Source organism: Mirounga angustirostris, unplaced genomic scaffold (genome assembly GCF_029215605.1).
Source record: "Mirounga angustirostris isolate CCGP_5_RB_7025 unplaced genomic scaffold, mMirAng1.0.hap1 SCAF_16, whole genome shotgun sequence".
NCBI lineage: Eukaryota > Metazoa > Chordata > Mammalia > Carnivora > Phocidae > Mirounga > Mirounga angustirostris.
In genome coordinates this window covers 55,672,846-55,695,582 of record NW_026991724.1, presented here as the reverse complement: position 1 = coordinate 55,695,582, position 22,737 = coordinate 55,672,846, and the positions used below count along the sequence as shown (strand labels likewise).

The 22,737-nt window shown below is 37.8% G+C and overlaps 1 protein-coding gene across 6 annotated transcripts in view; it reads left to right on the top strand.

The window, feature by feature from the left end:
- The window catches only part of LOC123856088 (KRAB domain-containing protein 5-like), a 212,269-nt gene that overhangs the window by 165,432 nt on the left and 24,100 nt on the right, over window positions 1-22,737 (top strand). For 4 of the 6 annotated variants that reach the window (XM_064581750.1, XM_064581748.1, XM_064581745.1 and 1 more), the window contains 2 exons: window positions 2,328-2,454; window positions 2,936-3,031. In XM_064581750.1, the coding sequence (XP_064437820.1) occupies window positions 2,328-2,454; window positions 2,936-3,031 (223 nt within the window). Of the gene's footprint in view, window positions 1-108; window positions 188-2,327; window positions 2,455-2,935; window positions 3,032-7,877; window positions 8,338-22,737 lie in introns of those variants that run through there. The other 2 variants (XM_064581747.1, XM_064581753.1) reach the window with 2 other exon arrangements.

Here is a 22,737-nt window from a genome sequence, read left to right as displayed (position 1 = left end):
CTAGGAATTTGGGCCTTTTCTGCATTTCAAAGTCCTGCTGTCAGGCCGAGCAGTTTAGAGGTGCAGAGGCTCTGTTGGTGGCTTTAAAGGCATTTTCTCCTGATGCAGCTGTGATTTCTCTACGAATCTCTTCTGAGAAAGAAATCTAGAGGACAACATGAAAGAAGAAGAAATGGCCAGTTCTCAGGTAAGCCTTGCGTTCCAAGTCAGATGGCGCGTCATGTTTTTCTCCTGAGATTCCATTCATTTAAAAATTGCAGATATTGATTCCTTTAGTTGTGATGTTTCTGCTTCACGTTTTCCCCTAATTTTAAAACACTTTCAAAAAGTGACTCAAGATTAAGTCTTTAGAACACTTCCCCCCTATATTCCAGAGCCTTCTCTCCCTTCTCTCTAACCTGTCTTTCAATAGTCTATCAACAACTGTCCCTTTGAATTAAAATCCTGCAAATATCATAAATATTCCCTTGGTGACAGACCCACAGAGGATGGCGTTGAATCCAAGATTCCTATTGCTGATGGGCTCTGGTCTTGGATATCAGTCAAGGAAAACATTTCTTATTAGGTTCCATCTGGATGCTTTATGAGCTCTGTGTAGACCAGGAGTAAGAAATTGCATAAATAAACACAATGGATATGAGATCCAGAATCACTCAGAAAGTTTTAGAAAAAAAAGGGGAGGCTTGCTCTTTAGAATGTGAAAAAGATACTCTATTTAAATGTACTAGCTATTACAGGACATGGAAACCTTGTGTGATTGAACTTTGTATAAATCCACTGTATTCTCATAATACAATTTACATTCTGATTTACTGTTCCCGGGGCACAAGAACACACCATTAATAATAGGTCCTTCAGTGTGCCTAAGGCACTGATACCAGTTTGTTTCCTTACAGCTCATGTTACCTTCTTTTACTTCGGTTGATGCTCTCTGACCGTTTTCTCCCCTATGAAGTTTGTATTCTCCCCCATTACCATTCTTAAGGATCTTAGATGGATTTACTGAGAGATATGCAGAAACTATCACATTTAAAGTGGAAACTTCTTCCTTCTGAATTTCTCTTGCTTCTAGTTTCTGTTGAGAAGGAAGGTAAAAGAAATGTAGATAAACTGAAATTCAACTTCCAGACCCTTGATATATACTTGAGACAGGCAGAATATGACATTCCATCAGGAATTCATGACTGCCTTAATGCTTTGCTAGAAGCAAAAAGGAACCAGCTTGATAATAGCCAGACCTCCAGGATCCTGTAAGTCCTCTTTAACATATGAAAATCCCTGCAGAAACTTCCTTTATTTCTACCCCCCAACTTAAAACTATATTATCAATGGCTTCTCGCAAGGACAGTGAAGGTCTTTCTCCCCAGGGGTCCTGTCCCTGCGCTTTAATCAAAACAGCATTTTGCACCACAAATGTCTCAAGAATACTTTCTTGACCCTTCACATCACTTTCCACTGGACAATGAAGACTGTCACCTTCATGTAGCAGAGAGAATGATTTCTAGGACTAGAGGTTCTAAGACCTCCATCTTCTAAGTTTTTATTTTACTCCACACTTAGGTTACAGAGTTACCTTCTATTTATTTCTTTGTATTTTCAGGCAAAAAAAAAAAATACAAGAATCACTTAATTAACATGTTTGAGTGTATTAAAATCCTGAAGTATAATAGAGTCACAGATAGAAACTACACTAGATGGGCTTGTGACACAAAGGAAACTTGATTTTTAGCCAATAAGGAGATCACAAGAAATAACTTCCAAACAGAGACTCATAGAGCCAGTGGGGACAGTTTCCTTTTACTTAGGGTTCAGATGGAAATTCAGCAGGAGGGGCTTCATCATCTTATATAGAGCTGGGCATATGGTCACACATGCACATGAAGACAACACTTGCATACATACTTTGTATGTTATGAAAATGGTGTTTGTGCTGCTCCTTCCATGGAGATTTTCATATTGTAATGAGGTAAAGTAACTGTTGGTCACTCCGTGGGTTACTCCTTGCTTCATCTACACAGGTATGACTCAGGGGTTAAGTTCAAACTGGTCAGGCCCAAGTGCTTCCTCACAGCAGTCATAACTTTTTGTTGGATAGTTTCTGTCTCCAACACAGGAGACTCTGCCCATGGGGTCTTTTGATTGAAGTAAAAGATAAGGTGGAAAGAGGAGGTTAAGTAAAACGTGGGATAAAAGTTGGTGGGTATAAACAGGTGAGCAGTGAAGGTCAGGTCTTGGGGTCTAGCTGGTGACATTAACACCCTCTTTCATCTTAGGGAGCATTGTGAACTCTGCCAGTGGCCACTTGGTAACTGTCGTATTTATTGCAGGGACTGCTGACATTCAGGGATGTGGCCATAGAATTCTCCCAGGAGGAGTGGGGATGCCTGAACCACACTCAGCGGGAATTGTACAGGGATGTGATGTTAGAGAACTACGGACACCTCCTCTTCCTGGGTGAGAATAACTCCTTCCAGATTTCCCAGACCACACTCAGGGTTTTGTTCCTTCCTTTGAAGACTGTGTATTAGAAGATTCCTCTTTGAACGTTGGGAATTCAGATCCAGGCAGTAAGAGAAATAAGTAGGGGTTTGTAGATGTAGAGAAAAATCTTCATGGTTTAGCTTCCCGTTCCTTAAGAGAACATCATCACTTCTGTAGATGAGTGCCAGTTGTAAACAGTGAGTGGCAAAAAATGGTACTGCCCACATCGTAAACTGAAATTTTAAGTCCTTATTTTTGTATTGGAAGTACTTGAAAGTGGAGGTCATGATGTGAAAATTTGAAACTTCTCCTGCCTGTTTAATGGGGCTGTTGGTCAATAGTGTTTGGGAAATCATTTTCTAGAATTCTACAATGTCCTCTCTTCTCCACTGAGCACAGTAGTGGATTGAAAGAATCTCCAGTAATACTCCTATTCATTTTTTCTATTAAACAGGTCTCGTTGTGTGGAAGCCAGACCTGGTCATCTTTTTGGAGCAAGAGAAGCAGCTCTGGGATGTGAAGAGAAAGGAGACCGTAGCCTTCCATCCAGGTAGGTGGGAATGGATGAAGCAGATGACAGAGGTGAGGTCCAAATGTGAAGCAGGAAGATTGACCTTAAAGTGTGTTTTAAGTAGCTCTCCTTGAATGGAAATTTGTTTGAGAAGCCTAGAGTTATTTCTCTCCCTCTCACAGAGGGACATCAGCTATGCAACATTATCAAGCTCTTACATTCTCTAGGGATTCTCCTTCAGCTCCAGTGATGGTCCATCACATCCACAGGGAGGGCCAAGAGACTCTCCTTGGAGTGGGAGGGCCTCCACAATCTGATTGTTTCTCCATTGCTGTGAGGACCTCGGAAATCTCACTATTTCTGAGTATCTCTATGCTAAGCCCTTTGTAACTTCTGTTTTGCCTTTTGTGAGAAGTGTGTCAGGGTAGTGGTGGGCATATTGTGGTTTGGTGTAGGAACCCCAGAACACTAGAGACAGATATCAGATGTTTTTTGGTTTATGCTTTTCAGTGTTATGGAGGCTTTAATCTTTTTCGTACATAATGGACACTCAGTAAGTTCATCAGATAACAAAACATTTTCCTAAAATGGAAAGTCTACTCCTTTATTTCACTATAAAAGTTCATTTTTCTTTATATCAACTAAAATTAGAAATTTCCACTATGTAATCCATTTCTCAGTGGTGAAGTAATTTAATGTATCTATTTGAATCCTAAAATTTCTATGTAAATTAATGCCATTGGGGAGCTAGAACATTTAGAACTCAGAACTTGCAGGCTATAATAAAGTCTGAATTGTTACCTTGTTTATTTATAATCACATCATTTTATAATTTTGTATGATATGAAGTTCTTTGACTTTGTGAAGTGTGTTTTCACTTTATTAGCTATATATCAGATTCATCTCTGAATTTTTTACATGAAAATTTGTGATATGAAATGGGCATTTGCGGGCGCCTGGGTGGCTCAGTTGGTTAAGCGACTGCCTTTAGCTCAGGTCATAATCCTGGAGTCCCGGGATCGAGTCCCACGTCGGGGTCCCTGCTCAGCAGGGAGTCTGCCTCTCTCTCTGACCCTCCCCCCTCTCATGTTCTCTATCTCATTCTCTCTCTCTCAAATAAATAAATAATAAAAATCTTTAAAAAAAAAAAAAGGGCATTTGCTTAGAAGAATTGTGGATAACTAGCAAAATTCCTATATTTAAAAAAAATCTTGTTTATAAATTCAATTTTATATTTACAGGAAAAATTAACCATTAGTCTTTTCGTCTGCTTTCCTGAGAATATATCTGAATTTAATCCCAAATATTTATTTTTTATAAAGTGATTGCTGGCACATTTTACAATTTTCATGTTGTTTTCCATTTCAAAATGAAAGGTTTTTGTTTGGGTGCTTGGTTCTAAAGAATGGATTATAGCCTTGCATTCTGTGTAAGAGGAGGGATATATTAATAACATAATACATGTTTTAATGTCTTTTAAGTACGTAGTCATAAAATTTTCCATTAGAGTTCATATATGTTTGTATTAATGAATGTTCTTTACAAGCTTACTGCCAATGAAAGCATGTTAATAATTCAAAATGCCTGTTTTTCATCAGTACACAGTCACAGTTTGAAGTTATAGTTACGTAGAAGGTTTCCTTTTAAAAATTTACCTATTTTTCAGATAGCAGGAAGGGAAAAATGAAGGGGGGGAAATCAGAGGGGGGTACGAACCATGAGAGACTATGGACTCTGAGAAACAAACTGAGGGTTCTAGAGGGGAGGGGGGTGGGGGGATGGGTTAGCCCGGTGATGGGTATTAAAGAGGGCGTGTACTGCAAGGAGCACTGGGTGTTATACGAAAATAATGAATCATGGAACACTACATCAAAAACTAATGATGTGGGGCGCCTGGGTGGCTCAGTTGTTAAGCGTCTGCCTTCGGCTCGGGTCATGACCCCAGGGTCCTGGGATCGAGCCCCACATCGGGCTCCCTGCTCCACAGAGAGCCTGCTTCTCCCTCTCCCACTCCCCCTGCTTGTGTTCCCTCTCTCGCTGTGTCTCTCTCTCTGAAATAAATAAAATATTAAAAAAAAACCCAATGATGTAATGTATGGTGATTAACATAATAAAATTTTTAAAAATTTCAAAAAAAATTTACCTATTTTTTACATTGAAATTTTTTGGTTACATTTTGCCTTATTCTGGTTCCACAATTCCATAATAATGTGCTTCTTTTTGTATGGGACCTTCCACAACATTATTTAGTTGTGGTATCATTTTTATCTGTGTATCTTATTATGGCATGACAATCGTCAACTTCGTACAATTCAAGACAGTGTGAGCTTAACTTAAATATGAATCAGCTTTATGCCCTTTACTTATTATGTATGTATTTGTACAAATACCAGCCATACATATTTGATTGTGACTCATCTTGTGTATTTCTTTCATTGGTTAGTGTTCAGTGAATATTGTATCGTGTAGGTGAATTGTCATAATAATATAATTAATTTCATCACCCCTTCTGAATGTATATTCTCTTTGCATGAGAGAAACACTTTCTATGAATTGATAGCAATTTTTAAACAGTTTATACCTCTATCATGTTTACATATTTTATCCTTAATTGTGGTGTTATACCCATAATATTCTTTGACTTCATTCTCATTAACTTTTGTGTCTTCTGTACATATTTTCATTGTGGTTACCTTGGAAATTGCTTAAAATATGTTAAAGGCATAACAAACAATTTTAAACTGATATTGTCAATTGCATAGAAAACTCTTCTACTTATCATCTCCACCCCTGCACCCACTTTATGTTACTGGTATCACAAATTCTATCTTTTATGTTGTGTACTTATTTACCCAGATTTATTATTTTCATGCTTTTATTTTTTTAAAAATTCTGTAGCAGAAATAAAAGTGATTTGTGCTACCTCATTACAATACTATAGATTACTGTAATTGTGTAAATATTTATGTTTAGCAGAGAGCTTTATGTTGTCATGTGGTTTCAGTTACTGTTTAGAATCCTTTTATTTCACCTGGAAAGACTTCCTTTAATGTTTCTTGTAGGACAGGTCTTCTGGTAAACTTAGGGGGGGTTTTTTAATTAAGAAAGTCTTCATGTCTACATTCATGGAAATCAGTTTTGCCAGATAAGAGTATTCTTGGTGATTATTTTTTGATCTTTCAGTACTTGAATATATTGTCCCTTGCACTTTTTCCTATCAGGTCTGCTGTGAATCCCGCTCCTAACCTTACAGGAGCTCTCTTGTACAAGATGAGTTGCTTTTGTCACACTGTTCCAAAATTCTGTTTTCACTTGTGATTTTCTATAGGTTAATTATCAGTGTCACTTGTATTCATGTCTTAACATGTATCCTACTTTAAATTTACTGAGCTTGTTGCATTTGTCCCTTTTTTCCACATACGTGGGAAGTACAAGTCTTTAGTTCTTCATGTAAATCCCTCGTCCCTTTCACTCTTCTCTCCTTTTGGGGTCCCCTTAATGTACATATTGGTCCATTTGTTGATGTTCCACGAGTCAGTTAGACTCTGTCTTTTTCCACATTTTCTTTTGTCCTCTCAGTAGATAATTTAAAACAAAGCATCTTTAAGTTGTCTGATTCTTTTTCTGCTTGATCAAATTTGTGACCGACCCCTTGTTGTGTTTTTAAATTCAGTGATTATATTCTTCAGCTCCCAATTTCTGGTTGATTGTCGTTATATTTTCTGTCTCTTTGGATTTTTATTTTGGTCATGCATGGTTTTCCTGATAACATTTAGTTACACTACCCATTTTCTCTTCTTTCTCCATTAGCATCTTTGTGATGGTTATTTGATTTCTTTGTCAGGCTATTAAGAGTTCTTTGTTAATTTAGGGCCAGTAATTTTGTTTCTCTGGTTGGAACATATTTTTCTATTTCTTTGTATGCCTTGTGATCTTTTGTTGAAATTAGATAATTTTTAAAAAAGAGAAAAAAGCCTCCTAGCCATGTATTCTGAACTTGGTTTCTACAGGAGAACAGATATATTAGTAATTTCAGGGACCTGTCAGACATATTCTATATTCTGTCCATTTATATTGTCTCAATTTTTGTAATTCCCCAGTTTAAAAAAATGTAGTTCATGGGGTGCCTGGGTGGTTCAGTTGTTAAGTGTCTGCCTTCAGCTCAGGTCATGATCCCAGGGTCCTGGGATCGAGCCCCACATCGGGCTCCCTGCTCGGCGGGAAGCCTGCTTCTCCCTCTCCCACCTCCCCTGCTTGTGTTCCCTCTCTCTCTGTCTCTCTCTCTCTGTCAAATAAATAAATAAAATCCTAAAAAAAAAAAATTGTAGTTCACATTAGAGCCCATGGTAGCTTCCTCTCTCTGTCCTCAGCTATGTAGTCTCTCCATTGTTTGAACAAATTGCTCACCTTTTCTCTGAGCAACCATTACAGGATATTCAGAGGGTGCTCTCTTTCCTTGTGCCTTCCATGTCATGCATGACAAAAACTATTCCAGCAGGTAGCAGGCAATAAGCCAGACCAATGAAGCCTTGAACATGTCACTCATTTGTTTGTCTCCTGAGGGGAGGTAAGAGTTTTCTCACAGTGTTGCCATGGAGTGTCAGGGAGGGTGAGCAGCTTTTGTGGTCAAGTGTCACAGACTTTCCTTGTCTCTTCCATGTGTCTCTTCATTTGTACTTACTTGGGGGTGCTATGTTCTAAATGGCTTCTGGAGCACTCTAAAAGGTAATTTGGTCCATTTTTGTCTCCATGATGGAATAAACCCTGGTACTTCCTTTTCCTCCATTGATGAGGTACTATAGTGTTTATTAATTTTTCACATTAGAATTTTAACATATATGTATATGAGTACAGTAAGTGGTATAACTTATTTTGTATCTTTTAGTTGTGTCTTTCCACAACACCATAGGCCTATTGAGGAAGATAGGCAAGGAATATTTATTTTCTGGAGTGATATGGAAAGATGTGGAAGCACTGGCCGTGAGTATTTATACTTAGTGAATGACTGGGAAGGTGATGGTGGTAGTGAAAAGCAGGCAGGAAGAATGTTACGATGGATATAACCCATGTGGGACAGTTACCATAATGAAATCCTTACTGACAGACCAGATCAAGGATGGGAAACATTCAGGGGAAAAAACCCACCTTGAGTCATTTGCAGAGCAATGTCTTTGAACCCAGGGATGATAATCCATTTTTTCAACATACATATTCTCTGAAAGGACATTTGGATATTCTGGAAAGTCACCTAATCTGTGCTGAAAGTTTCATTCAAACCGTTTCAAATATAAGATTGGTTTAGTCATTCACTGATACATTTCTGAATGTTAGAAATTTAAAAATAAAGATAAAAATTCCTAATGTGATTGATTTGAGAAGTCCTTTTCAAAGGGTTCTTTATTCTCCCACCGACACATAATCCCTCCTTGTTACACACTCTCTTAATTTGATTAACACAAAACGGTCTTTATCCAAACATCACTGTGTAATACTTACCACATAATACTTAATTTGGAGCAAGTTTTCATGTGTTGTGAACTTAGGAAGGCCTTTTGTGAGGACTATTTTCTATAATTACCACGTTGTTTATAAAGGAGACAAACTTGACAATGTAATGAATCTGGGGAAAATGTCCATCAAGGGTCAAATCCTAATAAACATCAGAGAACTCAGTTTCCAGAGAACCACAGTGGGAAAGTCTTCAGAAAGCTCAAATCTTATTGTACCTCATTATATCCTTAATCAAGTAAAAACTTAAAAAGGTAATAAGTGTGGCAAGCCTCTTAACTAGTCTTCAAGACTCACTCAATAGCAGACATTTCATAATGGGAAGAAATCTCACAAATGTAAACAATTGGCAAAGTCTTTAACTACCACTCAAATATTATCAGTATATGGTAATACATAGTAGGGAGAATACAGACAAATGTAAAAAAAATGCGGCAAAGTGTTTAAGCAGAACTATAAACTTTCTGAACATTATAATGTAAACAATGTGGCAATATTTAATTAATAATCAGAAGTATTCAACATGAAATTATATATACTGGGGAGATACCTTACAAATGTCAAGAATGGTGGTAAAGTCTACTTGGAACTGAAACCTTACTCAACATCAGAGCAAGCATACTGGATAGAAATATAATGATTGATGAACAGCCTCTGTTTTTAATATAGAGTTCAGAAAAAAACTTTTATAAGGGATAAAAATATTAATGATGCAAATAATTGGCAAAGTATACAATAGAAAGGGAAATCTAAATTCAGAGAAGTGGTGCCTGGGTGGCTAGCTTTGTTAAGTGTCCGACTCTTGACTTTAGCTCAGCTCATGATATCAGGGTCTTGGGATCGAGCTCCAGTTCAGACTTGGTGCTAAATGCTTGGTATTCTCTCTCTGCCTCTCCTTCAGTCCCCCGTCCTGTTCTCCCTCTCTCTCCAAAATAAATAAATAAATCTTTAATAAATAAAGAAATAAGATCAGGGAATTCACAGCAGAAAGTAGTAAACCAGTACCACTTTTCAGACTTGATTCTAAATCAGAGTATTTATTATTGAGAAAAATCCAAATTTAAATGACCTAAATCAATTACATTATAGCCTTGGACAGTGCAGTCTGAAGGGCACCAGCCCCCTCCAGAACTAAAAATCTGTGTGTAATTTATAGTACCCAAACTTAAAACCATTCCTTCTTTGTCATGCAAATACAGTATTGTTGACCCGAAACCTTACCTAGAACATGAACAGTTAATCATCCCATTCTTTGTTTATTGTACATATTCTCTACAGTATTTTTATAATAAAGTAAGGTGGAGAAAAGAAAATATTAAGGAAATATGTTTACACTGCTGCGCTATGTTTATTTAAAAAATATCTGTGTATAACTAGACCCACACTGTTCAAACCCATGTTATACAATAGTCAAATGTATTTGTTAATATTCCTGAAAGGATCAAGGGGGATGGATGTCTGGAGAGGGATAATTAGTTTCACTGTGTCTCTTTTTTTCTTTTGACCATATTTGAGTTATTTTGGAGGCAAATATTAGTAATTTTACTCTTAAATCCTCTCATGCTAAGCCTTCAGTGCTCCTGGGCATGCAAAATGATTTCATTGTTGCTGTCTCACAGACATGAGGGTTATTGTATGATAGGAATTCATTCCTACCTACTTTTCCACGGGAGATTAAGGACACTGTAATGTCAAATATATGAAAAACGTCCACGTGGAGATGTTGTTTGTGGTTGACACATAAGAGTAAAATAAGTCATGATGAATGAAGTATACAGGGCATTATTATTTGCATATTAAAACAAACACTCTAAATTTTAAATATTTTTGCTCGTTGCTGTTTAAGACGAATATGGTGATAGTTTATTCAAAGCTGAATGTATCTTCATTATAGGAATTTCTGCAAGTCAAGAACATTAGTTATTTGGTTGAAATAACGAAATTTTCACAGATAACTGAGGAATGTATAGCTAACTCTTCCATAAAAGGGTGTAAAATTATTATAAATCCACGTTTACTCAATAATTAGCCTCAGTTTGAAAAGCATCGAAAGCACAACTCAGAGATGATCATATTAGAGGAACAAGAATGGTTCTTGAATGCGTGTGATAGGTATTTTGACCAATGATCATACAATGATTTTGCAATAGTTTGTTTACAATGTGTTTGAACTCAATATATTTTCACTAAAAACACAAAATAGATTAATGTGTTAACACTGATGTATATTACATGAAGTGTTATCCTGCACCACCTTATCCTACCCCAACATCATCAAGGTTGCAGGTAAACAGACAAAGTACACTTGATTCTTGAACAGCATGGGTTTGAACTATATAGGTCCACTTATAGTCAGATTTACTTATAGTACAGTACTATGTATATATTATCTCCTTATTTTCTTAACATTGTCTTTAATTGATCTTCCTTTTTTGTAGGAATACCAAATATAACACTTATATAAGTACATATATACATACATATGTTTTTTAAAGATTTTATTTATTTATTTGACAGACACAGCAAGAGAGGGAACACAAGCAGGGGGAGTGGGAGAGGGAGAAGCAGGCTTTCCGCGGAGCAGGGAGCCTGCGGCGGGGCTCGATCCCAGGACCCTGGGATCATGACCCAAGCCGAAGGCAGACGCTTAACGACTGAGCCACCCAGGCGCCCCCATATAAGTATATATTAATTGACTGTTTTTGCTAAGGTTTCTTTTGAACAGTAAGCTATCGTGTTGGGGAGTCAAAGTTACAAACATTTTCAACTGCATGGGGATGGATACCCTGTACCCCTGCATTATTCAAGGGGCACTTGTTAAAGCCGTGGGATGGTATCATTAATAATGTTTTTTCCCAGTGACCCTGAATCTCAAATTATTTGAGATTAATTTTCTCCATGGTTTATGGATTATATCTTTTCTTTCTTTTTGAACTGCTGTGGCATTATGTTGTTTTTAATAAGGATGACATGGAAGCATTATTGAGAGTGTAGCTAAACAATTTCTTGATGCTGCTGATTTGGATTCCAGTTCGTGTAACCAGACTGCCTGCAGGGGATTTGAACTGAATGTAGATCCACCCAACAGCAAATACATTAGATAAAAGCCCCCACAGTCACAGGCAAAAGTAAGTTCCTGTATGACTTCCCCAGTAGTCTTTGTGAAAAAGTGTCCACTCCCAGTATATTTACCATGCGCATCCCTTAAAGAAGACCCCACACAGTTTACCGTACTCCACTCATTTTGGTTTGAATTGTGCATTCTAGACTTGGCCCAGGAACTACAAAGCACACCAGCCATGGACCCTAAGAAAAACATCTGCTCTAGTTCCTGCCCGGGGGAGGTACATTATGGTCAACATGAAATTGTTCTTCTTGGGGCGCCTGGGTGGCTCAGTTGGTTAAGCGACTGCCTTCGGCTCAGGTCATGATCCTGGAGTCCCGGGATCGAGTCCCGCATCGGGCTCCCTGCTCGGCAGGGAGTCTGCTTCTCCCTCTGACCCTTCCCCCTCTCATGTGCTCTCTCTCTCATTCTCTCTGTCAAATAAATAAATAAAATCTTTAAAAAAAAAAAAAAAGAAATTGTTCTTCTTACCCTTTTAATGTTGTCCTTCTTGATCTCTGTGGTCCAAGGGGTGTTTCAGCCTCACCCTTGAGTACTGCAATTTGCCCACTGATGTCTTATATGAAAGTTGCTAATTGAGCTTATTATGAGATTACTAAAGTGTGAACTATGTATTTCACCATCTTTTATTTTTTTTAGAGGGAGGGAGAGAAAGATGGGGCAGGTTAGATGCCCAGCATGGAGGAGGACATGTGAGCCTGATGTGGGGATTGATCCCACAATCCAGAGATTATGACCTGAGCCTAAATCTAGAGTGGGACACTTAACTAAGTCACCCAATACCCCCCTTTTACCATCTTAATGATGTCAACCCTCTATGATGATTTTAATGACTCATGAGCAAAAAATAAATGTTTCCCTATATACATGTATTTCTATGTGTATATTTATATGTGTGTGTATAAATATGCACACACATATACATAGATTATGCTTGCTATCCTCCAATTAGAATATTGAAATGGTGTACATTTAAGCTATTGAAATATAACACTATGAGTAACAACAACTTTATGTTTTTATGATATTGAGGAGTTTAACAAACTCCTTTAGTGTTTTTTGTTTTGGTTTTTATTCTTCCAGAGATAATTTAATTTTTTAATTTTTTAAATTTAAATTCAATTAATTAACATAAAATGTAATATTGGTTTCAGAGGTAGAGGTCAGTGATTCATGGGTCTTATATAATACCCAGTGCATGTTACATCACATGGCCTCCTTTATGTCCATCACCCAGTTACCCCATTCCTCCACCCCGCTCCTCTCCAGCAACCCTCAGTTTGTTTCGTTTGATTAAGGGTCTCTTATGGTTTGTCTCCCTCTCTGGTTTTGTCTTGACTTGTTTTTTCCTCTCTTCCCGATCCTCTGTTTTGTTTCTTAAATTCCACACATCAGTGGGATCCTATGATAATTGTCTTTCTCTGATTGATTTATTTCTCTTAGAATAATACCTTCTAGTTCCATCCACATCAATGCAAATAGCAAGATTTCATTTTTTTTTTTATGGCTGAGTAATATTCCATTGTGTATGTGTGTGTGTGTGTGTGTGTAGGTGTATATATATATATATATATATACAACATCTTCTTTATCCATTCATCTGTGAATGGACGTCTGGGCTCTTTCCATAGTTCGGCTATTGTGGACAGTGCTGCTATAAACAATGAGGTGCACGTGCCCCTTTGGATCACTACATTTGTACCTTTGGAGTAAATACCCAATAGTGCAACTGTTGGATTGTAGGGTAGCTCTACTTTCAACTTTTTGAGGAAATTCCATACTATTTTCTAAGTGGCTACATCACCTTGCATTCTCACCAACAGTGTAGGAGGGTTCCCCTTTCTCTGCATCCTAGCCGACATCTGTTGTTTCCTGACTTGTTAATTTTAGGAATTCTGACTGGTGTGAGGTGGTATCTCCTTGGGGTTTTGATCTGCATTTCCCTGATGCTGAGTGATGTTGAGTATTTTTTCATGTCTGTGTTGGCCATTTGTATGTCTTCTTTGGAGAAATGTCTGTTCATGTCTTCTACCCATTTCTTGATTGGATTATTTGTTCTTTGCGTGTTGAGTTTTATAAGTTCTTTATAGATTTTGGATACTAACCGTTTATCTGATATATCATTTGCAAATATCTTCTAATATTATGTTGGTTGTCTTGGTTTTGTCGACTGTTTCCTCTGCTGTGCAAAAGCTTTTTATCTTGATGAAAACCCAATAGTTCATTTTTTACTTTGTTTCCCTTGCCTTTGGAGATGTGTCTAGCAAGAAGTTGCTGTGGCCGAGGACATAAAGGTTGCTGCCTGTGTTCTATGATTTTGATGGATTCATGACTTATATTTAGGTCTTTCATCCTTTTTGAGTCTACTTTTCTGTACAGTGTAAGGAAATGGTCCAGTTTCATTCTTCTGCGTGTGGCTGTCTAATTTTCCCAACACCATTTGTTGACGAGACTGTCTTTTTTTCCATCAGATATTCTTTCCTGCTTTGTCGAAGATTAGTTGACCATAGAGTTGAGAGTCCATTTCTGAGTTCTCTATTCTGTTCCATTGATCTATGTGTCTGTTTTTGTGCCAGTACCATACTGTCTTGATGATTAAAGCTTTGTAATAAAGCTTGAAATCTGGAATTATGATGTTACCGCTTTGGTTTTCTTTTTCAACATTCCTTTGGCTATTCAGGGTCTTTTTAGGATTATTTGCTCCAACTCTGTGAAAAAAGTTGATGGTATTTTGATAGGGATTGCATTGAATATGTAGATTGCTGTAGGAAGCATAGATATTTTAACAAAATTTGTTCTTCCAAAACATGAGCATGGAACATTTTTCCATTTCTTTGTGTCTTCCTCAATTTCTTTCATGAGTGTTCTATAGTTCTCTGAGTACAGATCCTTTGCCTCTTGGGTTGGGTTTATTCCTCAGTATCTTAACAGTTTTGGGTGCAATTGTAAATGGGATCAACTCCTTAATTTGTCTTTCTTCGGTCTCATTGTTAGTGTATAGAAATGCAACTGATTTCTATACATTGATTATATATCCTGCCACTTTGGTGAATTCCTGTATGAGTTCCAGCAATTTTGCCGTGGTGTCTTTTGGGTTTTCCTCATAGAGTATCATGTCACCTGCAAAGAGTGAGAGTTAGAATTCTTTTTTGCCAATTCTGATGCCTTTTATTTCTATTTGTTGTCTGGTTGCTGAGGCTAAGACTTTCAGTAATATGTTGAACATCAGTGGTGAGAGTGGACATCCCTGCCATGTTCCTGATCTTAGAGGAAAGCTCTGTTTTTCCGCATTGAGAATGATATTGGCGTGGGTGTTTCATAGATGGCTTTCATGATATTGAAGTATGTACCCTCTGTCCCTACACTATGAAGAGTTTTAATGAAGAAAGGATGCTGTACTTTGTCAAATGCTTTTCCTGCATCTACTGAGAAGATTATATGGTTCTTGTCCTTTCTGTTATTGTGATATATCACATTAATTGATTTGTGAATGTTGAACCACGCTTGCAGCCCAGAAATAAATCCCACTTGGTAATGGTGAATAATCCTTTTAATGTACTGTTGGATCCTATTAGCTAGTATCTTCGTGAGAATTTTAGCATCCATGTTCATCAAGGATATTGGTCTGTAATTCTCCTTTTTGGGGAGTCTTTGTCTCGTTTGGGATCAAGGTAATTCTGGTCTCATAGAATGAGTTTGGAAGTTTTCCTCCCATTTCCATTTTTTGAAACAGCTTCGGAAGAATAGGTATTTGTTCTTCTTTAAATGTTTGGTAGAATTCCGCTGGGAAGCCATCCGGCCCTGGACTCTTGTTTGTTGGAAGACTTTTGATTACTGCTTCAATTTCCTTGCTGGTGATGGGTCTGTTCAGGTTTTCTATTTCTTCCTGGTTCAGTTTTGGTAGTTTATAGGTCTCAGGAATGCATCCATTTCTTCCGGATTGGTTGGCATATAGTTGCTCATAATATGTTCTTATAATTGTATTTCTTCCGTGTTGGTTGTGATCTCTTCTCTTTCATTCATGGTTTTATTTATTTGGGTCCTTTCTATTTTCTTTTTGATAAGTCTAGCCAGAGGTTTATCCATCTTACTAATTCTTTCAACAAACAAGCTCCTAGTTTCGTTGATGTGTTCTACTGTTCATTTGGTTTCTATTTCATTGATTTCTGCTCTAGTCTTTATTCTCTTCTCCTTCTGGGCTTAGGCTTTATTTGCTCTTCTTTCTCCAGCTCCTTTATGTGTGAGGTTAGGTGGTGTATTTGAAACTTTTCTTGTTTTTTGAGAAAGGCTTATATTGCTCTATACTTCCCTTTTAGGACCTCCTTTGCTGCATCCCAAAGATTTTGGACAGTTCTGTTTTCATTTTCATTTGTTTCCATGAATTTTTAAAATTCTTTAATTTCCTAGTTGACCCATTCATTCTTTTTTTTTTTTTAAGATTTGTTTATTTATTTGACAGAGAGAGAGGGTGCAGGCAGAGGGAGAGGGAGAAGCAGGCTCCCGACAGAGCAGGGAGCCCGATGTGAGACTTGATCCCAGGACCCTAGGGTCATGACCTGAGCCAAAGTCAGATGCCTAACGACTGAGCCACCCAGGCGCCCCTCCAAATTTCCTCTTGTGATTGAGTTACAGTATCAAAGCATTGTGGTCTGAATATATGCAGGAAATGATCCCAGTCTTTTGGTACTGGTTGAGACCTGACTTGTGACCCAGTATGTGATCTATTCTGGAGAATGTTCCAGGTGCACTTGACAAGAATGTGTATTCTGTTGTTTTAGGGTGAAATGTTCTGAATATATCTGTGAAGTCCATCTGGTCCAGTGTGTCATTCAAAGCCCTTATTTCCTAGTTGATCTTCTACTTAGATGATCTGTCCATTTCAGTGAGGGGAGTGTTAAAGTCCCCTACTATTATTGTATTATTATCAATGTGTTTCTTTAATTTTGTTATTAACTGGCTTGTATAATTGACTGCTCCTGTGTTAGGGACATAAATATTTATAATTGTTGGATCTTGTTGGATTGATCTTCCTGTTTAATTCTGATATAGTGTCCTTCCCCATCTCTTATTACAATCTTGGGTTTAATATCTAATTTATCTGATATAAGGATAGCCACCCCAGCTTTCTTTTGATGTCTATTATCATGATAAATGGTTTCCTAACCCTTCACTTTAAATCTGGAGGTGTCTTTGGGTCTAAAATGACAACCTATTGATGGGTCTTGCTTTTTTTATCCAATCTGATACCCTATGTCTTTTGATTGAGGCATTTAGCCTATTTACATTCAGAGTAACTAATGAAAGATATGAACTTATTGCTATTGTATTACCTGTAATGTGAATTTTTCTGTAGATTATCTCTGTTTCTTTCTAGTCTATGTTACTTTTGGGCTCTCTCTTTGCTTAGAGGATCCCTTTCAATATTTCTTTTTTTTTCTTTTTCTTTTTTTTTTTTTTTAAAGATTTTATTTATTTATTTGACAGAGAGAGACACAGCGAGAGAGGGAACACAAACAGGGGGAGTGGGAGAGGGAGAAGTAGGCTCCCCGCAGAGCAGGGAGCCCAAAGCGGGACTCGATCCCAGGACCCTGGGATCATGACCTGAGCTGAAGGCAGTCGCTCAACCAACTGAGCCACCCAGGCACCCCTTCTCAATATTTCTTATAGGACTGTTTGATGTTCACAAATTCTTTTAGTTACTATTTGTCCTGGAAGCTTTTTATCACTCCTATTTTGAATGACATCCTAGCTGATGAAGTATTCTTGGCTGCATATTTTTCTTTTTTCTTTAAAGATTTTATTTATTTATTTATTTGACAGAGAGAGACACAGCGAGAGAGTGAACACAAGCAGGGGGAGTGGGAGAGGGAGAAGCAGGCTTCCTGTGGAGCAGGGAGCCCGATGCAGGGCTTGATCCCAGGACCCTGGGATCATGACCTGAGCCAAAGGCAGACGCTTAATGACTGAGCCACCCAGGCGCCCCTGGCTGCATATTTTTCTTATTTAGCATCCTGAATATATCATGCCCATCCTTTCTGGCCTGCCAGGTCTTGTGCATAGGTCTGCTACCAATCTAATGTTTCTACCCTTGTAAGGTACAGACCTCTTGTCCTGAGCTTTTCTCAATATTTTCTTTGTCTCTGAGAATTGCCAGTTTCACTATTATATGTTGAGGTGTTGACCTATTTTTATTGATTTTGTGGGGTTTCTCTGTGCTTCCTGGACTTTGATGCGTGTTTCCTTCCCCAGATTAGGGAAGTTCTCTGCTATAATTTGCTCCAATATACCTTCTGTCCCTCTTGCTCTTTCCTCTTCTAGGATCCCAATTATTCTAATACTGTTTCGCTTTATGCTATCACTGATCTCTCAGATTCTCCCCTCCCCTTGTTTATCTCTCCTTTCCTCAGCTTCTTTATTCTCCATCGTTTTGTCTTCTATGTCACTAATTCTATCTTCTGCCTAATTTATCATAACAGAGTCTCCATTTTTTATTGCATCTCATGAATAGTCTTTTTAATTTCTACTTGGTTATATTTTAATTCTTTTATTTCTCCAGAAAGGCACTCTCTAGTGTTTTCTATGCTCTTTTCAAGCCCAGCTAGTATCATTATAATGTTATTCTGAACTCTAGTTCAGGCATCTTACTTATGTCCATACTGATTAGGTCCCTGGCAGTCAGTACTGCCTTTTATTCTTTTTTGCAGTGAGTTTTTCTGTCTTGTCATTCTTGCAGAAAGTGGTCGCTTTTCTATTTGTATAGCGGCAGCTATTCTTTTCTTAGATCTCTGGTTGAGTTTTCAGGTGTTCAGATTTATTTGATAGCTTTCTAGCTGAATTCCCGGGACCAGACAAAACTATGGTCTCTTACTCTTCCACCATCTTGGACTCAGTCCCCCAAACTCCTTTAGTGTTAAAGATTTTTCTATATAATGTTTATATTACCATGCTGGTTGTTTGATTGATCATCACTACATGGGATGTTTTCTTTTTTTTCTTCCAGTTATTTCCTTCTGTTTTAGTTATAGCTCTATGAAAATTCCAGTGCAATATATTCAAGCAACAGTTAGTGTTACTAGGAATATTTGGTTTATTTATATTTAATATTCTAATGGTGATATTGGTGTTTGAATTTACCAACTTTTATGCTTTTCCTTACACCCAATCATTTTTTATTACTTGTTTCTTATGTCTTCTTGTTTACCTTTTAAGAAAATAATTCTACATTTCATTCTTTTACTGTAAATTTTGTATACTCAGTATCATATTGCTTTAGCGAAAAATTATTTTTTTAAAAAGAAACATGCTTTTTAAATCTAGTAACTGTGAAATTATATCCTGCCTTAATTTCAAGTTGTCAATATATGTACATTATGATATTTATTTACTTACATCTATTTTTAATGATAAAGATTTTTTTTTTTTAAGATTGTATTTATTTATTTGACAGAGAGAGACACAGCGAAAGAGGGAACACAAGCAGGGGGAGTGGGAGAGAGAGAAGCAGACTCCCCACTGAGCAGAGAGCCCAATGTGGGGCTGGATCCCAGGACCCCGGGATCATGACCTGAGCTGAAGGCAGTCGCTTAACTGACTGAGCCACCCAGGCACCCCAATGATAAGGATTTTTTAAAAATAATGTAACATGTTGAAATCATAAGTAAGGAGCTCAAGAGAATTTCACAACTGATCCCATCTCTAAGCTACAGAGATCATGAAACAGGATATTGTTTGTTGTGTTGAGCTCCTCAGTAACTTTCCCCGAAGCTCTGCAGTCCTTTAATATATACGGCAAGAGATTGCTGTCCTCACTTTTGAACTTTATGTAAAAGTAATCAGGCAATGGGAGCTCTTTTGTATTTGGCTTCTTTTCTTTCCATCATTTGTGAATTTATCTGTATTTACCACAGGTTATTATGCCTCATTCATTAGAATGGATGGATCCAATTCCATTGTGAATATCACCTGACTGCATCATTCTACTGTTATTGAGTAGGTGGATGGTTCTCAGTATAGGACTGTCAAGAATAGTACTGGCATGTAAAATGTATAATTTGTCTTTTAGTGATATGCACAAATGTGTGCCGGCTATTTATGTGGGACTGAATTGTTGGTAAATACGTTTAGATATGTTCAGCTTTAATAGATACTAGCAAACACTTTGCCAAAATCTTTATACCAGTTTTCCCACCACCAGCAGTGTACTGGATTTCTGACTTATCCACATACTTTACAAAACTTGGTTTTTTTAATGTAGTTTTTTCACAGTAGTTGTCTGGTTGCTGTGTGATGTTACCAAGTCGTGGTTTTATTTGCTTTTTTGTTGTTTGTTACTTCCTGTTAGTATGGAGTTTGGTTAACCTTTCGATAATCTCTTTTTTCAAAGTGTCTAGTGGGTTATTTTGCCCATTTTTTTTCTGTTGTGATATCTTTCTCTTCTGGCTTTGTGGTTTTGTATATATCCTGAGAATGAGTCCTTTGTCTCCTCTCTCACTCTACCTCTATTTCTATCTCCTCTTTTTTTTTTTTTAAGATTTTATTTATTTATTTGACAGAGAGAGACACAGCGAGAGAGGGAACACAAGCAGGGGGAGTGGGAGAGGGAGGAGCAGGCTTCCTGCTGAGCAGAGAGCCCGATGTGGGGCTCGATCCCAGGACCCTGGGATCATGACCCGAGCCGAAGTCAGACGCCCAATGACTGAGCCACCCAGGCGCCCCTATTCCTATCTCTTGAACTTGTGATGCAGAGTAGTTCTTAATTGTAATGTAATCCAATTTGTCAGTTCACCCTTTATGGTTGTGTTTTTATCATTTTTAGAAATCTTCCCTATATCAAGACCTCAGAGACAGAATCCTTTGTATTTTTCTAAAGACATCATTACATTTACAATTTTGTTCTGAAACCTATTAGAAATCAGTGTGCTGGGCGCCTGGGTGGCTCAGTTGGTTGAGCGACTGCCTTCGGCTCAGGTCATGATCCTGGAGTCCCGGGATCGAGTCCCGCATCGGGTTCCCTGCTCGGCGGGGAGTCTGCTTCTCCCTCTAACCCTCCCCCCTCTCATGTGCTCTCTCTCTCTCTCTCATTCTGTCTCAAATAAATAAATAAATAAATAAAATCTTAAAAAAAAAAAAATCAGTGTGCTGCGTGTTTTGTGTAGTGATGGAGGTTTTCTGTTTTTCTTTTTTTCCCATCAGGTTAGCTAACAAATTGAAATGTATTCTGAAAATATTGTATTGTGCTCTTTTCATTTGTTTGTACAAGTCTTCATATGCATTAACACCATCATAATCTTGGATCAGACTTCTCCTGTGATTTTCTCCATCTTTTCCTGCCTCTAGTGATGTTTAGCAATCTCACAGGACCACACACTCAATGTCAGTTTTGATGTCAAAGACCTTCCATGGGCATCTTTGCTCTGATGAATGATTATTTTAATATTCCCATAGCAGAATGACTTTCAGGGGCTTGGCAATAGAAGTCTTCTTCTTGTTATACACTGTAACTGGAATCGTGGCAATCTGATAGCTGTTTAATCATTATCTCTCTCTTTAGGTCACTGGAGATAAGTTCTATCAATTTTATCACCAAATATGAGTATAGTCAACTCATTGGTCATTGTCTCTAAATAAGTCCCACCCATAGTGACAGCTTTTGGGTGAAAAGATTTCTGCCATGATTCTGGATGCACACCTCTTTCACATGTTTACAGAGTGGCCAGAGGTGTGTCCATTGTGGTACAATGTGGGTCTTTGGTGTCTTCCAGGCTATTCAGATTAGCTGTATGGACACTGGTTGGAAGGAGCTTAAAGCTTCCAGGTACATTGAGTTTTTAATTTTCCTCTGTATGTCACTGCCAAATGAGCAACAGAGCAGCAAAAAGGAAAATGAATTTTGGATACTGTCATGAATATCAGAAGAAAATCATACATTTGCTGTGTACCGCATTGTTATTATTCCTTGAAATCATGCTGTGAACTCATGACCTGGAGCAGAGTTTCCTTGATTTTCCTCAGGTACAGGCAAACAGAGTAGGTCGTGTGCATTCATAGGCTCAACATTTCCTCCAGATCTTCACCTAACTTCAGCTCAATCCAAAGTACTTTTATCCTTGTGACCAACACTGTTTCATTTTACACAGTCTTGTCCAGCTTTTAAGTCTATGTTGCTCTTTTTGATATTCCCATTGATGGTTGGTGAATACCTCTGCCCTAATTGCTATGTGTTTCCCAATTCTCTGCCCTTTTTTTTTCATGAGCCATGATTCCACTATATCCAGGATGTGCTTTGCCTGGATAAGGAGTAAAAAATCCTCTCATCTTTTCAGATAACATGTAAATTCTATGCTTTTGCACAGTTTAGTTTAGTTTTTTCTTTGTTTGTTTGTTTGTTTTTTACCATGTCCTTTAGAAAGCTCACTATAGAAATTTAAAGTAGACCCTCATGGGTATTGGGATTTCTTTACCTAGTTGAATGCAAGACCCATGGAGACATTACAGAAGTGGAAGTTACAGCTCACTCAATTCTTCTGTATTGTATCCTGCCTTTCATAGCCTTGCAAAATGTTTCCTGATGTAAATTGAATAGATTTTATCCCAGATCCTGTGTCAGGTTATGAATGTTTAATGAGGTAGTGTGCATATGGAAAAATTAGACTGGAGCCCAGCTGGTATCATACTGAGTGGTGGATATTGTTGGGAGATGAATCTCTATGAGTTACATTTTCTCCATGTGTTATGGGTAGATGCTTTGAACGTTTTTATTCTAATTGTCTTTCCATTGATGTTTGTGTATTAAAAATCTTGGGAATATAGTGATAGTATCTTGCCCTTGGGTAGAAGACAGATTTGTTTATTGTACAGGAAAATGTATGTCTCCTTCCATGGCAAAAGTCTGGGCAGATATGCTAGATGTTCCGTTAAGATATTGTGGTTTCCTATGCTCACAGTCTCACAGATGTGGCACAAACCCACTGCACGTGCAGCATCTACCTGTAGGAAGTGTGGGTGGGAGGCTGGCAAGTGAAATTAGTGTGATCAAGTTGTTGGTGATGTTTGCTGTGTCATGAGCAATGGCCTTTGGTCTTCAATCTAGGAGTCTTCTGTCTTCTGCCAGCAG